General features: G+C 49.8%; 2 protein-coding genes across 4 annotated transcripts; both read right to left on the bottom strand.

Annotated features, from left to right (window-relative positions):
- Nucleotides 1-515: 515 nt before the first annotated feature.
- On the bottom strand, nucleotides 516-6,742 carry SPMAP2L (sperm microtubule associated protein 2 like). Its single transcript, XM_071431687.1, has 5 exons — nucleotides 5,680-6,742; nucleotides 4,613-4,726; nucleotides 4,199-4,319; nucleotides 2,363-2,538; nucleotides 516-1,774 (listed from the first exon to the last, which is right to left on the bottom strand). The coding sequence occupies exons 1-5, from the start codon at nucleotides 5,844-5,846 to the stop codon at nucleotides 1,660-1,662; spliced, it is 693 nt and encodes a 230-aa protein (XP_071287788.1). The 5' UTR covers nucleotides 5,847-6,742; the 3' UTR covers nucleotides 516-1,659.
- On the bottom strand, nucleotides 5,710-16,666 carry ARL9 (ARF like GTPase 9). Of its 3 annotated transcripts, none has more exons than XM_071431689.1 (5): nucleotides 15,978-16,666; nucleotides 15,043-15,211; nucleotides 12,155-12,330; nucleotides 6,791-11,080; nucleotides 5,710-5,802 (listed from the first exon to the last, which is right to left on the bottom strand). In XM_071431689.1, exons 2-4 carry the CDS (start codon nucleotides 15,110-15,112, stop codon nucleotides 10,901-10,903), a joined length of 426 nt encoding a protein of 141 aa, XP_071287790.1. In that variant the 5' UTR covers nucleotides 15,113-15,211; nucleotides 15,978-16,666; the 3' UTR covers nucleotides 5,710-5,802; nucleotides 6,791-10,900. The 3 variants fall into 3 exon arrangements, with proteins under 3 accessions (XP_071287790.1, XP_071287789.1, XP_071287791.1); XM_071431688.1 differs by lacking the exon at nucleotides 15,978-16,666 and adding an exon at nucleotides 15,638-15,955; XM_071431690.1 differs by lacking the exon at nucleotides 15,978-16,666 and adding an exon at nucleotides 13,876-13,950 and having other exon boundaries at nucleotides 15,043-15,104.
- Nucleotides 16,667-17,582: the final 916 nt, after the last annotated feature.

Raw genomic sequence — 17,582 nt, forward strand, 5'->3', positions numbered from 1 at the left:
ATGCCTTTTTTACCTTTCTGTTAAAGGTCACCAAAGAGAAAGAACTCATGGGTTGTTTTGAGTTTTTCCCAGTGCAATTACAAAAACCCAACATTTTTTAATGAGAGGAGCTGTGCTCTGTCCTGTTTGTGCTCCTTGCCCCCATGACAGGAGGCAGACTCCTTCCTCTGGAAGGGCAACATTTCTCCCAGGCAACCTCAGTGGGCACAGTGGGTTTTCCCTTTGCCATGGGAGAGCCATGGGCAGCCTCATCTCCTAGGGCACCTGTGGGTCCATGCATGGCAGCCCACACAGCCCCACACACCTCCTAATCCCTGGGGTGGCAGAGGATGGTGGTGCTGGGGTTCCCCCACAGCATGGGGGTTTTAGGGGGAGACCCCCGTCTCCCCTGGCCATTCTCAAGCCTGAGGAATGCAATTGCACTGGGGCTCTTGCACGAAGTCCAGACTCTCATCCTTCCTGGCACAGGACAATGCCTGGTCTAAAAATAACCAGCACAATTTCCCAGTGACCTTACCTTGTTCAAAAGGCTTCAAAAGTCCTCTGCTTAGTGGATTACTGAATCAATTAATGGATCCTGTGATTAATCCCCTTCTGGTTTGTGGTCACCTGCCTCTACTCCTTTGGAAGGAGAATCAGCTTAACAAAGGAAGGATTAAAATACATTGGCTCTGAAACTGCCATATGCTCTCATTTGTGGCTTTTGTCCCTTACTGGTGAGCATCTCTCTTGCCTCAGTATCTCCAGCCTGTCACCAGTGGTTGGGCGGCCAGTGCAAAACACACTGACCCTGCAGGTAGCAGATAAAAGCATTCTCCCTTTATGTCATGCCCTGCACAGGCTGTGTTGTTCCCCTGCAATCCAGCTGCCAAACTGACTCACCCACAGACCTGACTGGAGCTCAGCATTTGGTCTGCAGACACTGGCATCAATACTTGTTTTCTGCTTAGCCTTTGCAACTTGCCTTCTCTCTTACACTGAGGGGACCTCTGCTTTTTTGAGTTAGGCTCCAAAAATCCCAATGCAGAACTCTCTTATTTTGCCCAGGGTTACACAACTGAGTATCTGAACCACATAGCTTTAACCCACCTAGGTAACTGGATCTGCCTGTTCTCCAGGCATTTGAGAACACAGGTCCCAAATCCAAGCCAACTCAACATACATTGTAGCCTTTTGCATTTCTACTTCTGTCACAAGCATAAAACTTTTGAGTGTCAGTAAGAAGATCTTCTTACTGACACTCAAAAGTTTTGCTAACTAAAGTTTTGCTAAAACTTTAGCAAAAAGTTTTAAACCTAAATTCAGGAGTTGTGTTGCATCAACTTAGTGTGTGCTTTTGAGCTTAGTTTGCCACACTTCCCTTCCTGAAAGGACAGTTCCTGTGCTGCCTTCCCCCAGCAGTTGTTTCATTACTTCTTAAACTATTACAGCAAAACAATCAAGAGAGAAACTCCAGACATAACCCATCCTAGGGAGAGAGTCTTCCCCCATTAAGTTGAATTCTGTTATTTTCCCTGATGACTATTCTTAAGGAATGATGATTTTATTTTAACTCCCAGAAAGCGTTCTGCTGAGTGATTTTCCAGCCACAGCACAGCCAGAGAGAGTGATGTTCCAAGGGGTGATGTGGGCAGATGGCAGGAGCATTTCTGAAGGAGCTTAGCGCTTAATTGGTTGAGCTAGTTCTGCGAGCCGTGGAGTACAAACCGCCTTCAGAGCCCTCTCTTTCACTTTGAACGCATCTGGGTCGAGTGCAGTCAAGCCCATACGAGGTCTGGAGGAGAGAGGGTGGCAATAGTCAATCCTGACTGCAGCAAGGCCAGCTGTCAGTTGCCTGCAAGCTCCCACACCTCTGCCTAAGCCTGCCCTTCCCTGTCAAGGGAGGACAAAAGGCATCACACCTCCAATGCTGTCGTCAGGAGAGGAGTATCTCTCACAGCCACTACAGCCAGGCATTCCCCCACCCTCTGTGAAACATCCTCCCAGCACTTCCTGCAGACTGGGCTGAGGTCAGCTGCAACATGCTGGGCAACAGGAGTGTATTACACTCTGCCCTTTGCCAGATGGTTGCTTTTTATAGTTGGAATTAATAACAAGTCCCAACCAGTAATTCTGCTGGAATTAAAGAGTTCCTGTTTCTTCTCTTTTGACTCTCCTTCTACCTCAAAAGGGCTTTTTAAACCGCAATCCAGGTAGCATTAACTCACCCAAATATATAAAACCCAGGCATTTTGGAAGTGGAAGAGCACTTCCCAATCTTGGCCTAATCTCTCTGGCCAAACACAAATGAACAAGGTGCCATGAGCCACACAAAATGGGCTGGCAGCTGATCGTTTTCCCAGGACAGGGAAGCAGTACCTACCTTGAGGAAGGCTGGGCCAGCCCCAGAATTCTTTTTGTAGCCACTGCACGCTTGGCAGCCTCTGTCACAGGCCACTCGGGATCCCGCGCGGGCATGAACTTAGGGTGGAGTTGTTTGGGCTTTGACAGCTCAATGGTCCGAGGGCTTGCAATTACCTTCCGAGATGACGTGGAAACCTGTGGCAGAATGGGGAGGAAGGCCTTTAGAGATGCTCCTGGCATTCGAGGGTGCTCAGCCTGCAACCAGCTCAGAGTTACCAGGTTCACAGGCACTGACCGCACACAGATGGGACACAATCATATCCTCAGCTGTGTTTGGCACCAGGCAAACTGTAGAAGAAGAAACCACTGCCTCGTCAGTCCCACAACCTGCCCTCCAGCCTCCTGTTACTCACAGCCCTTCGTCCAACCCACCCCCAGCACTGGAGATCCCAGTTAGGCACTTGTCCACCTATCCCCATCCCTACAAGTGCAGGTTAGGCACAGCTCTGCCATTCTCTGGGGATATGTGCTGGGAGTCAGTTCATGCTCTGAATGGAGCACAAGTCCTGCTTTCCAGCTCAGGAAGCAGCTATGCCAGCCTCACGGAGAGCAGCACATCCAGGGCTGACATGAAGAGAGCCACAAGCGACTGAGCACCTGTGCCCACTCCTCTGCCAGAAGTCCCATCCATGTCGGGTGATGCTGCCTTACCGGAGACATGACAACACCAGGTTTGGTGTGTGTAGTGCAGCAGGTCATCTCCCTGATCAAGGGCTCTGCCAGCTTCTGCACCCGCGCCGATGCACTGGCCGAGACTGCTAAGCTGGAAACCTGGGTTGGCACCTGCACGGACCCAGAATGGGGGAGGGACGTGCAGACACAGAGCTTGTACAGCAGCCCACAGGGACATGCTCCCTCTCCACAGGGATGAACATCCCAGCACCCTCCCTGGGGTGACCATGACCCATACATGGTCACTCTTAATTTTCCAGAATCCATTATTTTTTTCCACCTGAACTGTTAAGTCATTTTGGCGCTATACGGATTCCCCAGCTGTTGCCCACTCAGAGCCGGGAGGGGAGTGCCTGTAATGAGAGCCTATGTAGTCAGGTAAAAGTACAGAGAAATTCCTTCCATGTTTTTTATATTCATCTTCTTGCCCAAATCAAATAACTTCCCTGCTAAGGAGAGACATTCAGATTTCAGAGTAAATTTGCTGCTATGGTTAACTGCATTCTTACAGAAAATGTGATTACTTCTCCAGCAGGGGACTTCCAAAATTTTTCACAGGGTTACTGTTGCCCAGTCCTGCTCCAGCCCAGACTCCCATTTCCCAGCCCCAGAGGCTGCATCCAGAAAACCTAGTCTTTGCCATGGAAATCAGTGTAATCTGAGATTGCTCCAAGCCCTTTCACCCCTGCCAAAGCAATGACCCACCTAAAAGGAACAAGCTCAGAAATATAAATTAGGCTTCTGGCAAAATGTAGTTAAAATACACACAGTAGTTGCAATCGCATGCCCCCTGTGTACTCAGATAGGAGCACAGTTGCCCAGCTACAAACATGACTACTCCCTAAGAGCTAAACATGCCATTTCCATCAGGTTTCTCCACTTTCCCAGAGGATGTAGCCCAGATGCTTCCCTTGGCTCTCCTGCTATACTAGGCTGCTCCAACCTGGCTGGTTTTTGTCTCCCAGCAGGAGATTTGCAAAGACAACATTCTTCTCTGAAAAGGCAGCTTCTTCCAGTGCCATAAACTGCAGCAGAACCAGGCAGCTTCTCCCCTCCATACACTGGGCACATCCAGGGGTGGGACACAGGACAGTTTGCTGCATCCCTGTACCCTCCTCCTCACCTCTCTGGGCGGCATGAAGTCTGGGTGCAACCCCTTTGGCTGGGCAAGCTGCAGTATCCGCTTGGAGGCATTGTAGTTCTGTGCAGCCAGGGACACAGGCCACTCCGGGGTCTCACGGGATCTGGAAGCACAGAGTCATGGCACTGGCACTCACAGATGCTCTCCAATCTGGCAGCAGCTGGGTTGTCTAAGACTCACATTTGCTGCAGTAGAAGGCAGCTTTGTCTTGTGGCCATTTCCAATGTAGAACTCATCCCATGAGAGAATCCAGAAGTTCTAATCCCAGCAGAGACCCTGCTCTGCATTTTTGCCCTCTGTTTACCCATCCTCTGTTCCTGCACTTGTTAGACACCACTGATGCTACAGGACTCTAGGCTCTACCCATAGCACCCTATAGGCTTTCTAGCCTCTCACCTTTGTTCCAGGTAAGCAGGGAGGTATTTTTTAGGTTCAGACAACCTCAGCAGCCGTTCAGAAGGGTAGCCATACTTCGGTAGCAGGGGATTCCCACCAATTACTGGTCTGCAACTGTACAGAAAGAAAGATTTTTGAGGAGCAGCACAGAAGAGCTAGCAAAAGGCAACTGACAGAGAACATGATCCTTGTGGACGGTAACCTAAATCTGTTAAACATCCATGCCCGCTGCATGAACAAAATTTGGCACTGAAGCACATGGAAAAGCCATGAACAAACAGGCATTTACACCTGAGATTTCCTCACTTTAAATAATGTTGGCATCTGAAGAGTCCTCTTTTAAGCACTCTTGGTGCACTGCTTTCAAAGTCTAGGCTTTTCCTGAAGCTCTTCCACAACATCTAGCAGCATTTATGTTGGTAAGCTCTGCCAATTTGGAAACCTCTTTGTTACAATGGCTTGATAGCACCTTGTGCCCTTTTAGCTCCTTTCATCTTGGTGTCTCCCCTAGTGCCTTGTTCATCCAGCTTTCAAACAAGCATAACTGTTGGAATATGCCTGTCATCACCAGGGAAGAAGGAAGAAGAGGTAAGAAGAAAGGCAGTAAGTGCTGTTGTATGGACACCTTTAGCAAGAGACAGTAGCTCTCAGGAGGATGAGAGACCATAATTGGAGATAGTGGCAGAAGGGAGAAAACTACAGACATGCATGTCTTGACATTCCTTCAGGTAGAGGAAAGCCAGGAATGCAATGTAGTTTCATCTCCATTCTCATTGCTAGGACTTCTCACAGACTAGCAACCACCACTTTGACTCCAAAAGAGCTTCATCTTCTCCAACAGAGCTACAAATTACTTGCTTCAAGTAATGCAGCACCACAGTAATTTATACTTTTTACATCAATTTTCATTTCAATTCCAAAACATTATCTAATTTTTACACCATGCAGTGACAGCAGAGGTTTAAGTGGAAGATGGCATCTCCCCTTTCCCTGGGAGCCAGTATACCCCCCTAGAGAATATGCTCTGACCTGCCTCCTTCTCCAAGATCTGCTACCACATCACTGACCTGCGCCCATACTTGGTAAAATCTTTCTTAGGCTTGCACAGATACAAGGTTCTTGCAGATGGTCGAGCTGTCATAGCACCAGGTGTGAGACTCCATATTGTCTCTTGGTTTCCCCATACAAGCCTAGCAGGAACAGCAAGGTTGTTGAATTTTAGTAGCAGGCACATGTGTGAAATGTGTTTGCTGGGGCTATCCTTCCCTGCCTAGGATGGAACACCTACACACACACCCACCCTATAGCTCCCCACACCTGCAAAGTGCCACTAGCACCCCCTGAGCATTCTCCTCATGGCTCTGAATTTCCCAACACTCTCCTGCTGGTTGTTGTCAACTAAAAGGAAAAGATTCTTAAAGTGATAGGTTTTAGTTACCAGTGGATGTGCAGAAAGGGTCCTTTCATTACATCTCTGAAACCCCTGGAGGAGTTTCATCACTGCATTTCTTTTGCCTCACCATTACCACCCAACTATACCACAGGTATGACAGTGAAAATAGTAACAACTTTACAGTCAGGGTGTGCTATGGAAAGTGGGTGAGGTTTTACAGCAGGTTAGTGGTTACTCTCCTGTGCCCAGGGCAAATTTGGAGTTGCTCATCCCTCACTGAGAGGCCATGATGGGAGAGGGTACTGGGGTAGTTGGGACAAGGAACAGCAGGGCAATGGGTTTGTGGAGCCTTTATTCAAGACCCATACAGATAACGGAGAAGAGATGTTATCACGAGACTGTTGCCCTGGCTTGTCAAGCTGTAGTTTGATCACATCACACAGACAGCAGCTCTGTTCCTAAAGCTGGGCTGTATCCTCCAGGACAGAGCAGCCTGGCTCCCATGGCCCAGTCACCCTGCACCACACACCATCCTATCCCACAACATCTCAGCTGGGCAGCTCAGATCAGATAGGGCAACAAAAGCAAGGGTCGGGTCAAGCCCAGGGTTTTGATTGAGCACTTGAAAGACCAAACTGAAGGCAGCCCTTCAAGTATGGAACATCTCAGTCTGCTTTTCTAGGAGCAGAGGGGAAAGGAGTAGCAAGACAATAGCCAAGGGTCTGCTCTGGCTGAGTCCCATCAGTCCCCAGCCCTTGAGCAAGTCTGTTTGAACACCTACTTACGTGGGACTGCTGACTTGGCTAAATAGTGGCTTGGGGTCTGCAAGTACCTCTATCCTGCCAAAATTGTAGAAAAGGACAAACATGCCATTAACCATACAGTTAAACCAACAAAGCATAAAAGAAGCTACTGCTGTACTCAAAGCCATACAAACACTCTCAAAGCCCTGTGCTTTTGCCTCCTTTCCCTTGAGAGAGTGTGTTTAAGGACCTCTCTCTTCAAGTACTTTCCACCCATTTAATCTGGCAAACTCACCAGCCCATGAATTTTTGTGTTTTCTCTTAGACTGAAGAGACACAAATTTGCAATTCTGCCTCCACTGATGGCTGAAGGGTGGGAAGGAACTTTTCTGGTCAATAACATACCATAAAACAGGTACAAGAAGGGTGATCTCCCAGCCTATGGGAGCCCAGATGAACAAACACCTGTTATCACCACGTCATGATTTATAAAAGGCACCATGGGGACAGCACTGTGTTTCCACATGGCTTTAGGAGCACATTTTATTTCAGTCCATTTAGCACAGAGGTCCTAGATGCTGTATAGACACAGGAACGTACATAGTCTCTGCCCTAGGAACAGCTCTGGAAATGTTTTTACTGAATATACAACAGACCAAAACCTTTCATGAAGATCAGGTATCACTTCTGAGGCCCGAAGTCCCAGTGACTGGGAAGTGCCTGAACTTCATGAGCCTTGGTACTGAGAGGAGAACAAGATAATCCAGTGCCACAAGTGTGTTACACAACTTCTTGATGTCACAGACCAAGCCCATACCCACCCACTGGGGCCACAGGTGCCTACCCACAGCCAGCTGGTGAACAACCACACTGTGCAGGCAGCTGTGGAAGTGCTCCACCATGGAAAAAACACAGAAGGTGGAAGCCTGAGGCATTGCTTCCCTGCCCCATACCACCTGACAATGCAGCAGCACGGCCCTAGAGAAGAGCAAGGACACCAGCAGAGAGAGATACTTGCCAACAGAAAACAATCTGTGCTGTGGGGACACACCTGTGGTTTCTCTGATGGGGCTAATACTGCTAGTAAAATGCCAAGCCCTGGCAAATTCTTGTCAGAGAGCTCAGCACCACAGAGATCCCTGAAATGGCAGGCTGCTGTTACAGCATCGTCACTGCATGAGATGCCTGTCACGCCTAACTTGGGCCACAGAGCTGCAAACGCAGCTCCTGCTGAGATCCCACAGAGGCAGCTGCCTGTAGGACTTTGGCTCCCTGCCACCAGTTCAAGACAGGACACGGTCAGGAAGGCAGACGTCATTTCAGGAGCCAAAACCCAGTTTAAGCTCTTTAGTCCCAAGCGGGTCCCCAGAGGGTTTTCCTTGCAAGGGGGTGAAGGATTAGCACACAGAGGTTCCCCCCAGCCTAGCTGTGTTGCAGAGCTGGCCCTATCTCTGCAAGCAGGCTCATTGCTGTTCCTCAGCTGCTGGCACAGATCCAGCACACAGCCACAGCCAAATCTAGCACAACATAGTGCACATGGCCCTAGTGCCCCACAATGCTGTGCAAAGCTTGCATCATGATCCAGCCAAGGAATGAGGCACACATACATTCAGATCAGGTCTCTCAACTCACTTGGCAATCCTTTTTTGTTCTTTTTCCAATTACAAAAAGAAAGATTACATTTATCGTGGCAAAAGCTCTAGACAGACAGGCGTCCTCACTCAGGATGTACCTTCAGCAGCTCTGCAACTTGAAGGGGTTAAACCACCTCACTGACAAGACAGCCCTGGTGGAGCCTTTGTTGTTTGGGCCTGTTTATGCTTCCCAGCAAGGCCTTGCTTCAGCCAGACACAGAAACACCTCCCCTGCACTGTCTGAGCATTCACACACTCATTGCTTAAGGGAGATCAACTCCTTTTGAGATCAATTCCTTGTAAAGCAAAGAGTCACAGCTTCCATTTTAAAGGGGCAGGAGGGTTGGATGTTTTTCAGAAGCTGAGGTAAGGGCAAAACTGGACATAATTTCCCCTCAAGCATTTATCACAGTGTCATCCACTACACTGACTCACTGCTTGGTGTAAATCCCCAACTGAGCCCTCTCAAGAGACATGGGGCACTGGCCTGAACACCCAGCCAGGAGGGGACGGCTTCTTACCTGCTGCGTGGGTACACCCACATGCAAGGTGTGTAATCTGACACTGCAAAGACAAGAACAGGTGAATTTAAAAGCTTGATAACACCTAGAGCCTGGGCTGCCTGCCCTTAAGCGTGCAATAATCACATGGCAGATGAAGTTTGTGCATCTCCTCAGGACAGTTGCTCAGCAGATGTTCGTACTGCTTTTCCCTGGTACCTTCCTCTCCAGTGGTTGCTCCTCACGGGGGGATGATGCTGGCAGCCCCCAAGGCTGCAGGACAGAACACTGCAAGCACCAGTGGTCACCAGCCCGGAGGCTCCCACCTGACTCTACAGCCACCCCTTATGACTGCCTTCAGCAGCTTCCAGGGCAGGTTTCCAGAGCCTCGGGGAAATAGCAGCTGTATTAAACTGGCACCAGGCGCCAGTAAAACAACCAGGGGGTGTGGGATACGGGATTACAGGAAAACCAGCCACGTGCCCTGACGGCAGCGATGGCCGTGAACCGGGGCCGGCACCCCGCAGTCCCGCCGCTGTGGCCGAGGCCTGCCGGCGCCAGCCAGCCCACCGTGCCCGGGAGCCATCCCTGCCCGAGCCCACCGGGGCCGGGTGGAGGGGCCGCCCCCGCCCGGGGGTCCCGGCGCCGCTGGGGTCCCACGCACCGTGCACGCCGCACGGACCGTCCAGGCACCCGGTCGCCCCCATGGCTGGCTCCGGGCCGCTGGGGCCCCACGGACCGTGCAGGCACCCGGCCGCCTCCATGGCCAGCCCCGGGCCGTCCCGGCCCCAAGCACCGTGCAGGCCGCACGGACCGTGCAGGCACCCGGCCGCCTCCATGGCCGCCCCGCCCCGCCCAACGGCTCCGCCCGCCCCGCCCGGCTCGGCCCGGGCGCGGCCCCGGCCTGTGCCCACAAGGGGTGACAAGGGCCCTGTCTTGCTGGCCGGCCCAGGGGGCCTCCCGCACCCCAACATCTTGTTCCCCAGCTGGAAGAGAAAAGAGCAGCCCGGACCCGTGTTTAGGGTGGAATTTTCTGCTTTATGCATCTGTTACAAAGGACAAAACCGTAAAAGCCTCGTACAATAGATGCGGGTGCAAAACAGGTCCTTTACAGGACTGCTCCTGGGTCATGTCCTTGGAGTATAATTAGGAGGACACTGGGAAAGTGACACTCCTCAGCAGCTTGTCACCTCCCTCACCTGCTATGCTAACAGAAACCACCGTCAAGAAACAACAGGGTTTTCACAAATAAGACTACTTGCTCAAGGACATCTTGGACTAAGCTTAAATAAGCTGCTCAACCTGATGGACAAGTCTCCCACCTTTGCTGCCAATTTAACTTAAAAGCAACCAGTCACTACCTCAAATTACACAATTTTGGGTTTTTGCTTGTAGGCAAATAAACAATATATTACTGCTTTCATTTTCTTGTTCTTACCCACTAAAGAAGTAGTAACCAACCCAATTTCCAGATTACCAATTTGCCACTCCCATAACAACTGGGTCCAACACAACAAGAACTGTCACTGTCAAAAACACTAGCTGCAGCACTTTAAATTTCTGACACTGTCAAGAAGTGAGGTCTCATTTTTAACAGAACACCACTGTTAAAAGGGTTCTGTAAAATCTGTGAAGTAAACATATTTCACTTTAACCTGAGACATCAAGCCATGTTAAATTCACTGGATGCAACTTTCTTCCATGGAAATCAGTGCTTGATTCCCACCTGCCATGAAGTTATCTAGCCCATCTAAGCTATATTTTCCCTTAAATCTGCTGCCTGAGAGACAGAATATTTTTCTCCTACAAATATGCTAAAAATAGACTACTTCTCAAACATATTTTCAAACCACTATAAATTAAGATTTTCTTACCAACTAGATCCCACTTTCAGAGGAATTCCACACCCACCAGCAAAGCATATCTGCTAACTTCAGCTGCCACACTGCAAACTGACCACATACTAACATGTGCTCTCCCTCAGCTGCAAACACCTGTTTATTTTAAGAAAAGAGCCGTCACTGTGTTTCCAAAACCAGCTGCCCTATCAGCTCCTTGGCATCCTGCATGCTGGAGGAGATCTCAGAGCCATCTTCTGCCACATGGGTACCAATCAAGAACATCTTCCTCTCGTCCCCAATATCAGACAGAGCCAGAGCATCGTGAATATCAGTGATGCAATATGCACCTTCGAGGTCCTGTTACACAAAAATAAAACAACCCTGTTAGTTGCAAGAAGTAGTGGCACCATTCCTACTTTGAGCCACTGCTTTTGTCCAGGAGGGAATCTCAAAGGCTCTGGGGCACCATTCTTTTGTACCTTTTATGAGGTCACTTCCCATGTCCTAAAATGCCTTGGGGAAAAGAGTTAATTTCTAACCTAACTTCTTCCTGAATACGGGTACAGTTGTTTCTATTTCTACACCAATTCCACTGTTTCTGATATCTATGTAAGACCACCTGCACAAGGCAGACAAAAGCACTGGTGGCCCAAGACCCAGGTGCCCAGCAAAGAGTTACAAGAATAGGGCAAATATACAACAGTCATGCCCTGCCTGCCTTCTCAGCCACCGGTGTTCCTGATGCATTTGAGTCTGATGAAGCCCAAGCCTGCACTTGTGTTCAAGAGTAACAGAAATGACTACTAGTAACGGGCCTCAGTTACAAGAAATTTAGGAGATAACAACGTAGAGCAAACTGAGCACGCAACCTTGGTAAAAGAGAATTTGTGATTAAAACCCTTGGGCTCTTCTGTCATTTGACTGTTGCAGAGGTCCAATTCTTTTCCAGGTACACCACCACTCATTGAGACTTCCACAAAGATCTTAGGAGGAAGCACTGCCTTGTGAGGAAAGCTGCTCTTTCTCTCAGATTTCAGAAGCAGCCTTAGGAGCAACCAACCAGACAGCCTGAAGGCAAACAACAGTGCTTCACTCTTTAGCTGCTCCTAGGTGAAGTGGTACTTCTAGGCAGATACTCAGAACAGAAACCTAACTTCAGATCTAACTGCGGTCTTCTCTGAAGCTCCCAAATCCTGCAACTGTACAGCAGTTTCTACCCACAGCTCTGATTGCATCTTCACCAAGCACAAGACCTGCATCTCGCAGATCCAAAACAACCTCAGATTATTTTGTTTTGTGGTCAACAGGTGTGTCAGAAAGACTCCCAGCCATGTGCTCGCCTTAAAGGCATGAAGCCTCTTTTGAAAGGCTTTGTTGCTGTTTCCAAAGTTGCTGCCAGCCCAAGCTGTGGCAGCAGCAGGGAACTCTTACCTGCTTGTTGGCCAGAACTACCACAGGCAGGGTGGAGTTGTTCTGGATTAGCTGATGAAGCAGCTGTTTCGCCACAGGCAGTCGGGCGTGATCGGCCGAGTCCACGACATAGACCAGCAACAGCACTTTGGGCAAGTACATGTTCCAGTATGAGCGCAGAGATTCACTGCCCCCTACTGGAAGAGAAGACAGCAGCACAGGACTCAGCAAGTAATTCAACAGCACTGCTCTCAGAGGTGCAGACAGCAGGCCCTGTGCCAAAAACCCAAGATATTTGGATTACCAAAACCTCAAAGTATTTGAGCTACTGTACATGAGACTGAAAACAGCTTTATTTTCCCCAGTCAGGTCCCATGACGGCATATGTGTATGCTCTGGGGGAAAAAAACTTCTTTCCATTTTATTCTTATTTTGAGAGGATTCTGTGTTCAGTTTCTTTACAGTTGCTTTCTGCCTTGTTGATTCTTGATCTCAAGCAAGTAAGAGAGTAGAAAATGGTTCAGTGTCCATAAACACCAAACGTCCCCATATAGGCTATCTCCAAATGCCCATCTCATTTTAGGACAAAGCAGGTGTACAATTTCCAAAGGAGAAATTTAGCTCTGAGGTGTGGAGGGCTCTCATTGTATTTGTATGACACTAAGAACTAGCTCAAAACTCCCACAGTTTTGTCAATAACCAAAGGTGCTTAAGGAAGAGACAAAACTCTAGTCCCAGCAGACTCTTCAGGCAACCCTTTTAAGTAATCTTCACACAGCATTCATGTCTCCATGAGCTCTTCTCTGCTGGATACAGAGGAAAGCAGTTCACCTTCAAAACTAGGTCTTAAAATAATTCTCTGGTGAAACTGTAGGCAGCAAGGTGTTTGAGATTGTTGCTCCCATCTGGGGACAAAAAATTCAGCAGTTTGCTGAGTTAATAGAAGGAATAACTATCAGTATATTAAGTATTTCAGATTTGTTTTCAGGTCTCTAGGTGGTCTTCAGGCACATTGCAGGACCACTCACTCAAAGAGTACTGAGGTGCTCAAAAGGCATCTGTGAGTCTCTCAAAAGCAGCAAGTTTACAAAGCAATAATATCTGGGGTTCTCTATCACAGGAGCTCTTTTCAAAATTGTCTGACTATACAGCCATCTTTTATTGCCCTCTTTGACTGTTCTGTGTCAAAACAATTTTGCTTTCACTTAAGTCAAAAGGGTTCAGTAGTTTCAAGAATATGGAAAGGGAAGTAACATTTCTCACTAGAGCATGCCTGCCTCTTCAAGTGGCCCAACATACCTGGAAGCAGAAGTGCAAGTCTGCCACTGTGGAAAGGAGGCAAAGGGCTGTGACTGACATGTAATGTTTGGGACAGAAGCCCGATTCTGTACTGTGATACTGCAGGGGCTCAGCACTGCTCCCTTTTTTAAGTGTATTCATGCACAGCATAACCCAGGGGTCAGCAACCTCACAGACAACATTTTTTTCCCCCAAACTTGTAGGAACTCAGCAGAAGGCAGGAGCTCCTACCACCTCCAGTGGACAAGATACCATCCAGTTATCTGTATGCTGGTGCAAAGAAAAAGAACAGTTTTCCACCTCTCTAAGCCAACAAAATAAAACCCCTGCTGTTTGCTGATCACCTCGTGCCGTGTGATCACAGCACAGGCTGCTAACCCCTGGACTAGGCAATGGTACAGACTGGATAAGTAACCAGATTAGAGAGCCATGCATGGATTTACCTGGCTGAAACTGGCCTGAGACATTGCATTTCCCATGGGTCAGATCGCAGCCATCACATCTCAGGCACTACCAACCTGGACCAGAGAGGGAAGGACGACTCAGAAACAACAGGTTCTGCTGTGGTGTGTGCAGTGCTGGGCCCAGACCATCCCCAGGCAGGAGAAGAGACACTGTGGGTTTCTCTGGGCTCAGAAAGGCAAAGCACATCCCAGTAGGAGACACCCTCTTACATATCAGGCGAGGCGCACAGATGACAAGCATCCCTCTAAAGACGATTTCCCCAAACCTCTGCAGAGACTCCTATGGTAGTAAGATTGGGAATGAACCTTTGTCTAAGCAGCTCATCCCCACACCCCAAAAACTTACCTGGGAAGAGTACAACTCCTTCAGACCTGCTAAAAGTACAGAGGCATCTATGGGCTAGCTGCCAACTGAGTCAGTTGAGCACTGGTACAGCACAGAGCAGAAACACCAAGAACCAGTGAGCAGCTCCTGCCTCCACAGAAGGCAGGCACTGATGAGGCTGGATGTCAGCCTTTCTGTACCAGGGAGTGACCTGACCCCAGGACCTCCACCTTTCCCATCAGCTAGCTGCACCTCAAACAGCTGTGATGCACCAAAGGCATCACAGCAGATGCCCTCTGCAGGCACAGACAATAACCAAAAATCAGAGCTAACAACAGTACAGAAATTTTAACAAAATGCTACAGACATTCCAAAGACTGTTTAAAGACTAGAAAATACCACTTCTGAAGCTTTTGAACAGAAAGGGTACAAAGTTTTTCTCTTCCCCCTCTCTTCATTCACTTATTATTTATTCCTCTGTAACTCTTGCCCTTTGCCAGGCATGAGCACCAAGGAGAAGCAGTACAAGAGCTATGGACCACAACACAGGGCTTACTGGGGAAACCTCTTCTGGTTTCACCCAATCAGGCTATTATCCATCTCTCTCTGGGAGTAGAATTCCCAGGATGTCAGGGTTGAATGAAAACTGATCTCTAACACCATTGTGTCTTCTCCTTCAAAAAGGCTGAGTAGGAAAGCAGAATCTCCAAGGAGAAAATAATCACAGCTTCACATTATCGAAGCAGGCATCTGGGGACGTTGAGCTATTAAAATATGTGCCTGATCCCTACGGCACACGATACTAAAACAGGTTCACTCACTCTCCAGAAACTCCATCTGGGACTCTTCAGTGTTGATGCAGATGGCATTGAAGCCCTCGGTGGGAGCCATGCTGCGCTTGACGTGGTTAGTTGCCAGGGAGTGGAGAATGCTGGTCTTCCCAGCCCCATCCAGGCCCAGCACCAGGATCTGCTTACCGTGTCCTTTACCCTGCAAAGCGAGGGCAGCACACTTACCCGGGCAGCCGGGGCAAGAGCAAAGCTTAGCAGGGCTTGGGGAAAGAAGGGGACTCAACAAAGGGCCTGGAGGGCAGGGCATAAGTCCCCTCGCGGTGAAGAAGCTGAAGATGCCCGCGGGCCCCGGCGGCACAAGCGCACGGCCGCAGCGATGGGGGATCCCTGGGACACCAGCCGGCCTCGGGGGCAGGAAAGCGGGGCAGGAAAGCGGGGCAGGAAAGCGGGGAGAGCGGCCCCAGCCCGGCCACCGCCCCGCCTCGGCTCCGGGTGCCGCCGGGGCCGAGGTCGCGGTGGCCCGAGACGGGCGGGGCGGCGCAGCCACGCCGGGAGGCCCCGGGCGGCCCAGCGGGCGTTCCCCGAGCCCGCGGCCGAGCCCGCCGCCCCGACCCGGCCCCGGTACCTGATCGGCGGCGGCAGCGGCGGCTGCAGAGCGTGCGGGCAGCGAGACCGCGCTCCGCCGACGGGCCCAGGCCCGGAGGACCGCGACCGTGCCGCCCGCCACGGCCAGCGCCGTCCCGCAGAGCGCAGCGGCCCGCAGGCGGGAGTCCATCGCCGCTCCGGCCGCGGGCACCGGACACCGCGCACCCGCACCGCGCACGGAGAGCGCCCCCCGCAGCCCCCCCGCCGCCAGCCGGGCTCCCAGTGCCAGGCTGGGAACACGCGAGTGGCGGTGAAAGAGAGAACGAGCTCTTCCGCGGGCGGTTCTCGCTGGTACGGGAAGACCACGGGGTTCCGCACACCTGCTGCTGCACCCTCCGCTCCCACCATCGCGGGATTTGCTCCCAGCTTGTTCTGCCCAGCTCCAGCGCAGCAGTGAGGACACTGTCCAGGTACCCGGGACAGGGCTCCAGCAGTGTCACGAGTCAGCCTTTCCATCAGGCCAGAGCTTGTGCTAGGTCTCACCAGAGAAGACGCCTGAAGAACAGAACTGCGTTCTCTTCCGTATCTCCCCTCCAAACACGGGATTGCTGCAGGACAGTGGTCTCTCTCCTGTAGTCATCAGCTGCTGTCTAAGAGGGGGCACATCACCCAGGGAAGTAATTTAAAACAACATTATTTGTTCAGCACTCGGTTGGCAGCAAGTGCCTGCCAGCCATTCATACAACTGGTTTCTTTCTCTATGCTCTGTTTGTCTCTTTCAGACAACACACTTTCAGCCCCCTTCTCAGATACTCCCCACTGTACAGGCAAGGTAAAAAAGTGGATTCTGCATAGTAGATTTTTACTGCCAGGAGACTCAGGAGTTGTTTTTTTCTTAAGCCACAGTAACATGTCCCTTAGTCCCTACCTTTTAAGGCCTTTAAATTCTTTCAGACAGAAGCTTTTGCCTTTTGGGCTGACATCTGACAACCCTCTCCAAGGCACATTTCTACCCACTGACAGTCCGTGTCTGGAAAAGTGTTTTGGCTACATTCAGATCAAACCAGAATTTCCAATACTTGTGTTGAGAGATAGTAGTTTAGCACGAATAAGTTTTCAGCAGCATGAGATACATAGTTATAATTCTGTATGATTTAGTATGCTGTTTGCTTAGCTTTACTTGCTCAGGATGAGTAGCTGGATTTGCTGAAGCCTCAGGCTGCAAACCATGAACTTACACCTCCATAGCTGAAATTAGTTTTCCTAGTAATTTTCCTAGTAGCTGACATATTGCTGTGTTTTGTCTTTAGTACAGGAAAAATATCGATAGTACACTGTTGTTTTCATTGTTGATAAATGTGTTTATCCTAACTCCTGGGCTCTTTTTGGTTCCCCTGCTCTGCCAGCGAGAGGATAAGGAGACAACTGTCAGCAAAGCTGCAACTTCACAAGAACCATCAACCGCCTTCCTGCACGAACACTGAGAAACACCTCAGTAAGGTGTTAAAGATCCCTATCAAAAATAACCATTGGGCCAAGAGGCATGCAAGGTGCATGCAGGATGGGCACTTAGTCTCGAAGGTATTTCTTGAGGAGTTCCTTTGTTCTGGGTCCCTCTCTGAGTCACTGAGCTTAAGCTGACCTGCTGCTGTACCACTCCTATTTTCATAAACCCAGCACCTAAGACTTGTAGGAACATAGGGTCAAGGCCAAAGGAGGAGGAAGCACACCTCAGACAACCACACACATTCTGCTCACCTTTGTTTTGCCAAGCCCTTTAGAATAAGGCAACTGGCTTGCAGAAAGTGGGACACTGAATCTGCTGCCATACACTTCACCATGCTTTCTCCTTACAGTCTTGTTATCCCCCTTCAGCCTATCTTACCCTGTATTATAAAGCCCAGATGTCTTCTAAGATGCTTTGAGCCTTTGCTCTTTGGTGGTCAACGACTGACTGACATAAAAGACAGTGCTTGCATCATGCA

The sequence above is a fragment of the Agelaius tricolor genome, unplaced genomic scaffold (genome assembly GCF_023055355.1).
Source record: "Agelaius tricolor isolate 1412-34295 unplaced genomic scaffold, bAgeTri1.0.p SCAF_8, whole genome shotgun sequence".
NCBI classification, from domain to species: Eukaryota; Metazoa; Chordata; class Aves; order Passeriformes; family Icteridae; genus Agelaius; species Agelaius tricolor.

Coding starts and splice junctions, on each gene's coding strand:
- SPMAP2L (XM_071431687.1), bottom strand. CDS start 5,846: ATGTGCCTGCTACTAAAATTCAACAACCTTGCTGTTCCTGCTAGGCTT. Junction 4,320..4,612: donor CCTGCTTACCTGGAACAAAG/GTGAGAGGCTAG, acceptor CTGTGCTTCCAG/ATCCCGTGAGACCCCGGAGT. Junction 2,539..4,198: donor ACTTCATGCCGCCCAGAGAG/GTGAGGAGGAGG, acceptor ATTCTGCCACAG/GTTTCCACGTCATCTCGGAA.
- ARL9 (XM_071431688.1), bottom strand. CDS start 15,787: ATGGACTCCCGCCTGCGGGCCGCTGCGCTCTGCGGGACGGCGCTGGCC. Junction 12,331..15,042: donor CCAGATGGAGTTTCTGGAGA/GTGAGTGAACCT, acceptor CTTCTCTTCCAG/TAGGGGGCAGTGAATCTCTG. Junction 11,081..12,154: donor TAGTTCTGGCCAACAAGCAG/GTAAGAGTTCCC, acceptor TTTGTGTAACAG/GACCTCGAAGGTGCATATTG.